This window comes from Drosophila subobscura, chromosome J (genome assembly GCF_008121235.1).
Source record: "Drosophila subobscura isolate 14011-0131.10 chromosome J, UCBerk_Dsub_1.0, whole genome shotgun sequence".
Lineage (NCBI taxonomy): Eukaryota > Metazoa > Arthropoda > Insecta > Diptera > Drosophilidae > Drosophila > Drosophila subobscura.
The window spans coordinates 17,370,915-17,383,615 of record NC_048532.1 but is presented as its reverse complement, the minus strand read 5'-3'; the positions used below and the strand labels follow the sequence as shown (position 1 = coordinate 17,383,615).

General features: G+C 45.6%; 1 protein-coding gene across 1 annotated transcript; it reads left to right on the top strand.

Annotated features, from left to right (window-relative positions):
• The first annotated feature begins 9,104 nt into the window (after positions 1–9,104).
• Positions 9,105–12,425, top strand: LOC117892937 (protein extra-macrochaetae). Its single transcript, XM_034799259.1, has 2 exons — positions 9,105–10,045; positions 11,877–12,425. The coding sequence occupies exons 1-2, from the start codon at positions 9,473–9,475 to the stop codon at positions 11,913–11,915; spliced, it is 612 nt and encodes a 203-aa protein (XP_034655150.1). The 5' UTR covers positions 9,105–9,472; the 3' UTR covers positions 11,916–12,425.
• The last annotated feature ends 276 nt before the right edge of the window (positions 12,426–12,701 follow it).

Sequence of the window (12,701 nt, the reverse complement as noted above, 5' to 3'; positions counted from 1 at the left end):
ACCAGTCAGAGTTCCAGCTCCTAGCCATGTCCAAAGCTACAATGAATTCCGATCCCATATCAATGGGATTGTTGTGTGCACTTTAAAAGGGTATAATGATTTTTACAAGGTGTCTGCAACATTTTCTATATAAGATTATAGATTATTAAATATGCTCAACTCTCTATTCATCCATTTTGATACACTTTTGAGTAATATTTTCCATAGCTAACATAGTAATAATATCTCTAAAAGGGTATTTAAAGCTTCTACTCTCAAATGTCAGACATTCTCTCACTTGTTGCAATTGATTTGTAGCTGCCCAATGTCCCTCCATCCACGTCCCTGTCCTCGTAGTCTGTCAATCGTCAATGTTTGTATTCAAATGTTGCCGTCAGAGAGCTTCGGCTGCATGTTTATTATGCCCAGCAGCAATTTATGAAGGCTTTGTTTAGGCCCTAGCACATTACTTTCACAAGCAACAATTTTATTGTATTTTGCTCAATATGTGAAGGGAAATCTCTTGAAATATTACTGTGCGTTGCCCGCAACAAATAAATTAAAAAAACTATCACAAGTGATTATGTTATAACTTAAATTCTAACGCCCCATAAATGGCAAATGCAATTGCTGTTGACGGCATTAAAACGTTGCCCATAAAATGTTGCTGTCGTCGTTTGCAGTTGCTGTTGGCTGTCGCTGTTGTTGCTGCTGCTGTTGATTGTTATAACAAATTTGCATAATTATGCCGCTTATCTTGGCCATATGTCTGGGCAATAGAGCCCCGACAGACAGTTGGACGTTGGAGCTGGCTAAAACTTGTAGATGTCTGCAACACGCGCCGGCAATCGACACACAAGTACGAGTAGTAGTTGCAACTGCAACTGCCACTGCCACTGCAACACCCACATGGCGCTGTCTGGCATTGTTACAGCAAGCGGATGCCACCGAAAACCGTGCGGCAGCCATGAAAACTTAAAATGTTGCTGGCTGCCTGGTGGCTGCTGCCGTTGCTGTTGCTGCTGTGTTAATTGCTGTTTGCTGTGGCAGTTGCAGTTTGTGGCAGCAACATCATAAATTACCAGCCAAGAGACGAAGGAAAAAAGAAGCTAAAAACAGTTAGTTGACATTGACGCACTGCGAATCATAAAAACTGACAACAAATTGATTGGCAATCAGCAACATGAACACGACAGCAGCAACAGCAACATCCAGCCAGTGGCCAGACTCAGTGTTGCTGCAGCTTCTGCAACAATTGCAGGTGTCAATGAATGTTGCAAATAAGGAAAAGCGCGACAAGCGTTGCAGCAGGGAGATAGAGCGAGAGAGAGAGAGAGAGCTAAAGAGAGAGCAGAAAAAAAAGCTAATTGACCAATGCCAATTGCTGCTAATGTGGCCAGTTATTATGTCAAACGGTCAGCGGCAGCAATTCAGGCACTGAGCCTGCTCTTGGCCTAATTGAATTGGCCGGACAAGCTGGACAATTGTCACGCAGCTGCCAGCGATGCCGCTGCCATGAGACCAACTGCTGCGTTACGGTTTTGGCAGCCCACACGCCACCGTTGGTTGGACTCTCGCTCCACACCCGGAGATGTCCATGGAGACGCGCACATGGAAAAATTCCAATAGCAATTAAAAATATTTCCAACGCAAATGCAGCCAACATACAGCTGCAGCTACACTGAGAGAATTGTTAAGGCAGGGAGCAAATGGGAGTGCAGCGCTGGGGCTGAGCTTTGGGGCTCTTTCTGCCTGTGCATTGCTGGTACAGATTTCACCTTGTCCCCGGTCTGTGGATCGATCCAGTTCGCGTCCAGCGACGGCTTGTGGTGGAGTGGATCAGGCACCATCTTTGGCAGCTGCGTTGGCCGTTAGAAATGCTAATGAAAGTCAGGCATTGCGTCTGCTCTGTCCATCGGCATTGGCAGCTGCCTGCGACTGTGCGACTCTGTGGCTACCCCTCCGATATCGCTGGTGCGTTTGGCATCATAGAAAGTTGCACGGCTGCTACCGTTTTTGGTGGCCACAGCCATAGGAATGGAATGGAACAGCTGCCTCGGGGATTGCCCTGGCTCTGGCTCTGGCTCTAGCGCTGTCTCCATTTCCCGCTGCTGCTGCTGCTGCTGCTGCTGCTGATCGCGGAAATTCTGCACACGTGTCGATCATTCAAGTTTTTATGAGTGCGCTTCCTGCTGCTTCGCTTGTTCGTGGCAAGGACGTTTGTTTGCCTGCCGCTGCCGCTGCCGCTGCCCCTGCCCCGCGCAACCCCCTTTTAAGCGGCCATATGCTGCTGATGTTGCACACATGCAATGCAGCCGGCAGCTCCGGCATCATCCAGAGTGTGGCAACCAGTTCGCTTGACGTCCATTTTATGGCATGCAGCCGCCGCGCTGGATGATGAAGAGCAGCACATGGCCACCACCGCCTTCTCCTCACATTTTAACCCCAAAAACAACAGCGAGAAGAAATCTCAATGAGATCGGCAACGGGCAACGGGCAACGGGCACGGTCACGTATGGCACCAATGGCATGGACATGTGCGCGGAATGCCTCAAGCAGCTGTGGCATATCTCTCTCTGTCTATCTCTCGAACAGAAAGTCGCCATCTGAAAAGTTTTTGCAGCTGATACGAGAGAAGGAGAACCCCGCCCAAAACCCGAACCACGAACCAGAACCCGCATCGCTCGCCAAGAGATTTATGTGGGCATTGAGGGATTTTTGGCTGAGATTTTCCCAATAGTCTGACTGGGGAGATTCCATGGGAAATCAAAGATGAAATGTGACATTTTTTGACAACATATTTGGAAGATCTTGTGGCTAGGGAAACAAAATTCTAAGCAACATTTTTGCTGTTATTATTTGACTTTTAATTTGGTTTATTTGCCAGCAAAAATCCACTTAAAATAGATAATTAACTGTCGCAGGTTCTGCCAAATTAAGGAACCCTTGAGTGGCCCTGGGTTTATGGTTAAGACATCATCAGGCTTAGGCCACAATCTTCACTCTGCACTCTCTGAGAGCCACTTATCAGCAGCAGAGTCATCTTGTATGCCACTTGCCTCTTTTTTGCCTTGCTTAAGCCGAGCTCAAGAAGCCATTGGGACCAGGGTCCGGGGTACATGTCCATCCATCATGCCAAACATATGACAGGCAGATCCAGAAGCAGCAACAGCAGCCGCAGTCGGTGGAAAGATGCCGGCAATTAGCAAACTGGCGACAAATTGACGAGGCCGAAACGCACACAAAAACCGAAAAACACACTGGAATCCGGATTCCGTGGGCTGCGCATCTCTCGAATCTCTCGGGAACGGAACGGGCACGGCCACCTGCAGAGATTTTGTGCGAAAAAAGGGCGAACGAGCGGTGGGGAGGAGGTGCAGTGTGTTGTGACGCAGAGGAGCGCATTGTGGCAATAATATTTGTGCATCGGCTGGCTGGCTACCTGTGGCAAAGTGTCAGTGCGTCGCGTCTGTGGCATGGGCCTACTAATGAAGTTGCACCAAGCAAATGACTCATTTTGGCAACACAACACTCGAAAGGGTCCTCTGTCGCTGTCGCTGTCCCTGCCAAAGCCATTAGCACCGTCTAGACGGGGTCCGGGCGCCGTTTTCTATTTGCTAATGAAAGAAATGGTGCACCAGGCTAGAGATTGCTCGCAGTTTCTCATTTTAGCGTAAAGTGAGATTTAGTACTTCGATAAGGCATTTTATTTCGTTTAGTTAAAGGTTCTTAATTGCAAATGCACTCAAATTATATCAGACGAAAGCAATAAATGCTCAAAAGTCACTTTTAACTGTTTCTGGCAAAAGCACACTCAGCATTGGAAGCCGCTCTCTCATCCAAGTCTGACATCCAGTCTCTCTCTCATCAAAGTTCGACAGTCAGACTCTCTCGCTCTCAGCTTGTCATTTGATGTTCAAGCTCAATGCTCGATTTCAAACTGCACTTTCCATCTCTCTCTCTCCCACCTTCACTTCCATTTTGCTGTTCTTCTCCAAAGGCAACTGAGAATAAAAGCTCTCTCCCACTCAGCTCAGCTTAAACTAATTAATCATGCCGCCCGCTTTCACAATCAGCTGTACCCGCCCGCTTAAGTAGCCAATGCAGGCGCTCATCATTTTCTCATCAATTTGTTCCCGTTGCTCTCATCCACTACTTATTCAAAACGAAATGAATGTAATGTAGTTCCCAGCGCCGCTCTCTTTATCAGCTGTTCCCAATTAACACGCCAGCAGCAGCAGCAGCAGCAGCGGCAAACCGTATGCAGCGCAGCCAAAACAGCAGGCAAAGGTACAGGCAGAGAGGGGAGGGCATTGAGTGTGAGTGTGTAAAAAAGCCCGGTGTGGACAAACGGTAAAATGCAATACAAATAACGGCAGCCGGCTGAAGTTCGTCCCGCAGATGCATATTGCCGTAGCCATTTGCGACGTTCCCCCCCTTCGGCAGTCCATCCCCTCCCTTGACGACGTTTTTCCACTCAATTAGGGTAGCAAAAATACACATACGGTACCGGTACCGTTTTTAGAGAGAGAGAGTGCCAGAGCCAGGAAGAGTGAAAGGACATTTGCCTATAAACATAATTCCCAGACCAGATCGATGGAGAAACGGGAACGGGAATTGTTGTTGTGCTGCAGCCATATGTACAACATTTGTGTGTCGACGGCGTGCGGCGGCGCAGTTGTTATCCTTGTGTTGTTGCGGCAGCCGTCTGGATCTCGCTCTCCTTCCATCTCTCTCTCTCTCGCTCTGCCAGAGTCGCGCATTGTTAATCGTATCCTGCGTAATAGCATAATAATCCCTAATCGCATCTGATCTGTTCACCTGGCTGGCGCACAAAACACACTCTGCCGCGCCTCTCCTCACTCTCTCTCTCTCTCTCTCTCTTTTTCTGCCCTGTGCCGGCTGCACACAATCCGCATTTTGGCTTCCATCGAATGATCCTTTGTGTGCGTCCTTTGTCGCCGAGTGTCCTTTTTTGTTCCCACTGTAGTGTAAACGCAGGGCTGGGGTTATTTTGACAGAAGTTCATTTGCCTTCTGCTGCCGCTGCCGCTGCTGTTTTCTCGCGTTGACATTTGTCAGCGTCGCATTCGGGGCTTCGCTTTCGAATTCGGGTTTCGGTTTCGACTTGGCTCATGGGTTCCTCCACCTCCTCGTGAGTGGTTCGGTTCGGTTTCAATGTTTCGACTTTTATTCGGCTTCCATTTGCTCCTTTGTGGCACGGCGCTTGACTAATAGACATTTACATTGCGGGACATTAACTGCTCTTTAGTCGGACAACCCATTAATATATCTTCGTGGCTGTCTGATTGCGACGAATGAATAATGAGAGAGAAATGATTTTCGAATGGGTTTATTTTTTGGTGGGTTTTGTAATGAATTACTGATTAAATGAGTGTGGGCTTGAGGATGTTTATTTATGGGGAATCCTTCAGATAGAGCCACGATTTATGTTGTTTAACCTTTGACCAACTTTTTCTTGGAAAGATACGCCAGCCAACCTATCCTAACTCTGTTTATAGATATTGCAGCCTATCGCAGTAGATCTTAAATGAAAGTTTAGATCATTTTACACTAATTCAATAAATAAATGTCACAATGGCACATGGAAAATCTCCTATAATCCCATTGCATGCTGATTTCATACACAATGAGTGCCTTATCCCGCACTTCAGTCAATATGTTATCCACTTATTCCTCATTTGTGGACCCTGTTGCCATTGTGTGCGCACTGTACCCAATTCGCCTTCAATTACATATGCCACATGGGTGGCTTTAATACTGAGGAGGTCCGTCCCCAGTGCTGTGCTGACATTACGCATACCAATTCGATTATTGCTGAGCCGAGGCTAGCCCCGTCACAACCCTTGGGTAAACACAACGAAAAAAATCATTTCTGTTTCAGTTCCCATTCCCACGCAATTCCGTTTATTGTTTTCAGCCAGAGAGGGAGCAGCAAGAGAGGGAGAGAGAGAGAGCGCGCGAAGAGGCGGGCACAGAATATAAACAAAAGCTCAGCCGATCATCGACGCCTCAATGAAGCGTTTTTTTCTGCTTTAGTCGTCTGTTTTTTTTCGCAATGGAATTAGTATTCAGTTACCGTACACATCAAAAAAAAAAAAAGCATCCAGGGACATGGACAGCGGCCGGATGCGGCTACAGCAAAGACCGAACCAAACCGATGAATGGATGGCAATCTGCAATCATCATCTGTACACGCTGCAGCCATATGCAAAATATGTTTATAAATAAACTAGCAAAAGGCAAAAACGGTTCCGAATTCCGTTGCGAAATTCATTAATGGGAATGTCACCAGAGCGAGAGAGAGACACAGAGAGATTGACAGGGCAGAGAGCAGCCCTTTAATGGCTGCCTAACTAGATATGTCTTCAGATCCACTTGGATCGGCAGTGGATACATCGCAGCGGGATGAGTGACGGGACGTGTATTGGATTTCAGCATGCCATGCACGCGGCTTGCGGCATGCGGCTGCATATCTGCAACGCCATCTCCTCAAGTACCTCGGGCTCCCCGCGCGCGTCTCTTCTGCAGCGCTGATTGACATGTGATCCTCATACCCCATTCCCATTTCCATCTCCATCTCCATCTCCATTCTCGAGCTCATTGCATCCTCTCAACAAAGTTTCTATGGCTTGCAAATCTTCACCTTGCACGCTGGACATACCCTGCAAGAGGGTACTTCTGCTTGTGGCATTATTTTAAGACGATTTTTATGTGTGTTCAAAGAGGAAGCTGCAGCAGTAATTGCTATAATTTTTGACTGCAAATTTAATAATTTAACTTATTTTTGCTTTGTTAGCTCACACCCAACCACACATCTCACATTTTCCACAAAAAACCCTCTTCCAGGGTATCCGCAACTTCGCTTCTCGCTCCCAGCTTTGCTTTTGCTGCTTGCCTTTTTTTTCTTTGCCTCTCTTTAACCTGTTGCTGGCTCGTTCTTCGCTTAGTCCGTCGCTCTGCTCATTTGTCATTCAGGCGAAACACTCCACGAGTCGTAAAGTAAGCTTCGGTTCCAGTCTCCTGCCAAGGCAAATAATCTCAGAAAGTCATAAAATTATGATCGGTATTTCTTCGTTTTTTTCTCTTTGTTTTTTTGTGTGCTGTGTTCTCTGGGAAATTTGAACTCTGTTGGTTTTTTGCCAGCATTTTTTAATTATATTTTGGTTACGGAACATGCATTTCTGTTGTATTTCATGCAACACCTTGTGGGGACAACACAAATTCTTAAGAATTACGCGAAGAGACATTCCAGTGAGAGAGAGACTGCGCTTCCATAGAAATCCGCTAAATGGAGCCGAGAGAGAGAGACAGAAGAAACCCCAGAGTTCATTCATGTTTCTGCTCCAATCCAATCGAAAGCGAACGCCAGACTCAGACAGAGACGTGTCATTTTTCACAAACAACGAACGCCTCAATGAAAATTTTCACAATTTCCTCAATGGTCTCGGGTCGGGTCTGCTGTGGGTTGGGAGTGAGCTCCGAGCCCCACATGTAATACGATCGTGATCTCTTTGGCATTGCCCACCAGAAACCCCGCAACGACAGCGGGAGAAAAGTCAGGCAGGGCGCCGACGCCACACACTGAAGCACTTGAGAGCAGAGCCGTTCAAGATAAGTCATAAACAAAAATTAAGATAAGAAAGAGAGAAAGAAAGATAGCGCATAAGTCGGGGGCTACCCTTTAAATGTTGACAATTATGAAACGGATTACGGACTTTCTCTTGACGGAGAATTTTGTTTGGCAAAAAATAATCACATTAATATTTTCGATAGATTTTCGGCATGAACAGAAAATGTGTGGCCCGAGATGCAGGTGTACAAACAGATGGAAAGATGAACGAACATATGGGCTATATATAGAGATTGGATTTGGGGATTGGGTTTGCTGGTAAATTTTCTTTACCAAAGAAAAGATTTAAATTCCCCTGTGCACCAGATGTCCAGATGGTATGATAAACACCACATATCAAGCACTACACACTCCTCAAGCCGCAGTTAATTTGGCAATAAATAAATGATATACTCATAAACTAATTAATCAATCTCCCAGTTGTTGCCAACACTTCCTTCTCACCCCCTTGAGCATATCTCTATTTCGTTTTTTTGAGAAACCTTTTGCCACCACAGAAACCACTTTTCATTCATTTTCATTCCCATTCACGAAAAAAAAAAACATGAGAAAAGCAAACAAGACGAGAGCGGGAGAAACAGAAGAAACATTAAAACTGAGAGCGTTCGTATTTTGACGAGCTAGAGAGCTAATAAATGCAGCCGACCAATGGCAGGCTAGTTACCCCTCGGCAAAAACTGTACAAACACGAGCATCTTGTAGAGAATGCTCTTGTGCGTGTAGAGTTTGTGGATGCTAGTGGAGAGCGTGGACTGAAGCTGGCTTCCACAATGCTGAGATTTTTGTGGACTGTGGTGAGTGGAAGCTGAAATTAAGGGGAAGTCTGAAAAGAAGTGGCTGAAGCTGAAGATGTTGTGGAAGGCGTGGTAGATCTGGCAGTGGATGGTGTGGCGTGTGGAGACACTTTTAAGCTGTGGATGTTGACTCCAAGTGGATGCTGGGGTAAAGGTTTAGTGGAATGGATGCTGGTGACATATACATATTTCAAACGAAAGAGCTTCCATTTTTTAATCTTTATCACCATCCATTAACAAAATAGTCATAAATATTCCAAATAATACAAAATTCCTCGAAATATTAGAATTTATTTAATTTCACTGCCCCTTCAATGTTTTAACAAACCTTATCCCCAGCAAATCTCGGCAGGGACCTATTTTGTAGAAATATCAACACTCCAGGAATATACTCTCCACCCAACATCACTCTACAAAACCCTTTCGGTCTACACACTTCCCCGCCTGACAAAATGCCGATCCAATGCAACTCATCCACCATTTCATATGGATTCCAATGTTCTCTCACAATATTACCCCTCGCTGTGCACGCTCTCTCTCCACAGCGCAATCGATTTTATCAACTCTCCACTGCAGCTGTTCCCGCTCTCTCGTGTTCGTAGCCGACGAAACTCCGCCTCTCGCGCGCGCGCTCGGCAAGTATAAAAAGGCGCGCAGCGAGCTCATTCGGTTCAAAAATTTCAACAGAAACAGAAAACAGAAGCAGCAAGAGAAGTAGAGGAAATAAATTGACTTGTGATTTTGAGAATTCAAATTGATTTTGACAAGTCATCGAATACGCATACACATACGCATAACGCAACTAAACACGCTGGATTAAAGTGTTTTTTTGTTGGCCGTACAGAAAAGTGCAAAAAGAGAATAAAAGTGAAGTTTCGTGCAAAAGTACCAAAAAAAAAAACAACACGCAACAAAACTCGCAAGAAAAAAACCAAAAACGTAACCCAATCGCAAATCCCAACTTGTCCAACCTCGCCCGTAACCGGTACGACCGTGTTAAATCCGCCAAAATTCTACTCAAGGAGCGTAAAGCAATCATCTCCAGAATGAAGTCCCTGACGGCCGTCTGTCAAACAGGTGCCTCCGGCATGCCGGGCATCAGCCCCAATGGACGCATCGCGCGCCACCCGCCGCACCGCGGCGACGGCGAGAACGCCGAAATGAAGATGTATCTCTCCAAGCTGAAGGATCTGGTGCCCTTCATGCCCAAGAACCGCAAACTCTCCAAGCTGGAGATCATCCAGCATGTGATCGACTACATCTGCGACCTCCAAACGGAGCTGGAGACACATCCGGAGATGAACAACTTCGATGCGGCGGCTGCGCTGACCGCCGCAGCTAACATGCCAGATGACAGCGAGGAGGATGAGATGCAGCACATGGAGGACGACGACGAGGCCGATTTGGCGGTCGATGCCGATGATCTGCTCGCCCAGCGTCTGGCCGCCGAGCAGCAGCTGGCAAAAATCTCTAGTCCCGCAGCCCGTCTCCCGCTCAGCGATCGTCAGAGTCCCAACACGCTGTTGGCGCCAGGTCAGCCACAGCAGCAGCAGCAGCAGCAGCAGCAGCAGCAGCTACAACAGCAGCAGCAGCAACAACTCGCCAACAGTTTAGCAACGGTAAGTGTGAAAAGGAATGAAGGAGAAGAGGAATGTGAGAATGTGGGGCGAGTGCAGAATTGAGTGATTCGTTTGAGTGACCTCATTCATCAGGAAATTGTCAATTGTCATGGGTGGCGTGTCTGGCTCTGTGTGTATGTGTCTGTGTGGAAGGACAAGCCAAAAAAATTTACATTTGCCCGAGCGACATTTCTTTAATGTTAATTCCAAGGCGAGGGAGCTTCCAAATCCAAATTCCATGCACTGAAAGAAATTTACGCAACTAAATTGGAATATTTTCAAAGTCTGTGCTGTGCTGTGAATGATTGACTTTTTTCCCGTGTAGGCATTTCACATGAGTGTCGGTTTTTTTTTTGCCCTCTCTCTGTGTATTTCTGCGGCTGTTGTTGTGTCGCCATCCTCCGTTTCTTTCTTTTGTGTTGCCTATACGTAGCTGTTAATTTTTTTCTTTCTCGCGGCCTTTTTTCCTCTGTTTGTTGTTTGTATGATGTGTTTTAAATGAACACCTGCAGATACTTAAATTTATTTCACATACTCATACATATGCACAGACATTTCTATATATGCATGTGTGTGTGTGTACTCTGTCATACATGCATATGTATGTATGTATACATACGCACAGGCCAGCTTGAAAACGGAATTTGAAATTGGGGGAATCATCTGTCTCTGTCGCCATCTCTGTCTGTGTCTCCACCTTGATATTACTGTTGTTGCTTTTTCTTACTTCATTAGCGCTCTTTTTTGGCCGTCTGCCTTTGTTTCGCTTCTTCGCTTTGTTGTTATTAATGATGCTGGCGAAAAATTTGTTCAAAACCTACGAAACAGGTTGAATATACAACGATTTTTGCGCGATAATGAAAAACAACTCTTTTTTTTCAATGAAATATTAACAAATGTTCGCGGCAGATCGTAGCCCCAAAAAGTTATTAACTTTTGATTAATTATCCAAGATCTCTCCCAAGGGGACCTTTGCGGAGGTCTCTCTCGCGCTCCCTTTCTCGCATTCGAGTACATATTGAGTGCGTAATGCTGCTTATTGCTTGTTGCAAAAACATCTGCATCTTGCGGCGGGACGGGACCCAACCTAAACGCCCCACATACAAAGCGTTTGATGTGTCACCACATCCAACAAAAGCAACAACAGCTACGAAAATTCTTTCGAAAACACGCACACACACATACAGGCATACTGAGACTCAAGAGAACTGTAAAAAGAAATGCACGTGTTCAAAATGTTCTCTCTCTGTGGGCTGCGGCTGCTGGCTGTTGTTGTTGCCGTTTCGTTTCGTTTCTTTTTTGTACGTTTTCGCGCCGCGCAGCTGTGCGCCAGACGCCGCCATTCGGTCCGTCGCTTTCTACATTGTGCTGCCTGCCCTGCCCCCCCCGAACAGCGAACCCCGCGACTGATCCTGCCTTTGCCCTCGCGCCCAGTGCTGCGGTCAATCCAACAACAGTAAAGCAGTAACAAGGAGAACAGTAAAGGAGAATAGGAGGATAGAGAGAAGACACACAACAAGCATGTGTGACAGCTCGTTTGATGTTCTTGGCGCCTCTTCGGGTTCCTCCTCTTTGCACCCCCCACACATCCACAGATCAATTGATGATAAGAGAGAGAGAGAGAGAGAGAACAGGCAGAGGGTACAGTGGGTTGAATGTGAGGCACAGAAACAACAGTGGAATGGGGAAATCGATGATTAGTGGAATGGGCAATGAATGTGTGTGATTGAGATGTATTATTATTATTGTTAACAAATTATTATTATATTTAAATGATTGTAAATGGAAAACTAATTTGTGTTTTTTCCCCCTTCTCTCTTTTTGATTGCAGCAAGCGAACGAAGCGGAGAAAGACAGCAGGCAGTCGTAAGCAGCAGGCTGACTAAATAGCAGCCAGAGGGAGAAGAACCTATGGAACCTATAAACAATTATTAACTAAATGCATAATCAGTACCGATATATACCGAGTGTAATTAGAGCCACAGTGCAAGTACAGTCAACGCCACTCGCAGCAACCTTCGTGTGAAGAGATCTCCACATACAATATTATAACCAAGCACACGCATCTAAGAATAACGTAAATGTAAAACTCTCCAACAGCTGTCCAGCGCTCGCTCTCCCACGCAGGGAACACACGACGATAGAGTGTGCGAGAAAGAGAGAGAGAGAGAGAGCGAGGGCGAGTAGAGCGGCTCAGGCATTTCACACATGTAGCAGATAGAAAGGAAGAATGAAAGGGAGGAATATAACCACATACACACACAACACACACACACACACACCTAGCATTAGGGCATTATAATTATAATTATTAATTAAACACTAACTATTAGCGGGAGAGGATGATGAAGATGATGATGATGATGGAGACAAGAAGAAAGAAAGAAAAACTTGGCAAAGCTTTAAACAATTTAATTTTTCCCCCTTTTTTAACCAAACCCTTGCTTAAAAATTGATTGAACAATTTTTTATGTTTTCCTAATTTTAGTTTTGTTTTGGTTTAAACTTTAAACAATACAAACAAAAACGAAAATGTTACTAATGCAAAGCAAAAAAAACAAACACAGAGATCAGCAATACAATTAAATAATCTTACACCTAAAGAAGCAAAAAACGAAATAAATGAAATGCAAAAAGAAAAACAAAAAATGCATTC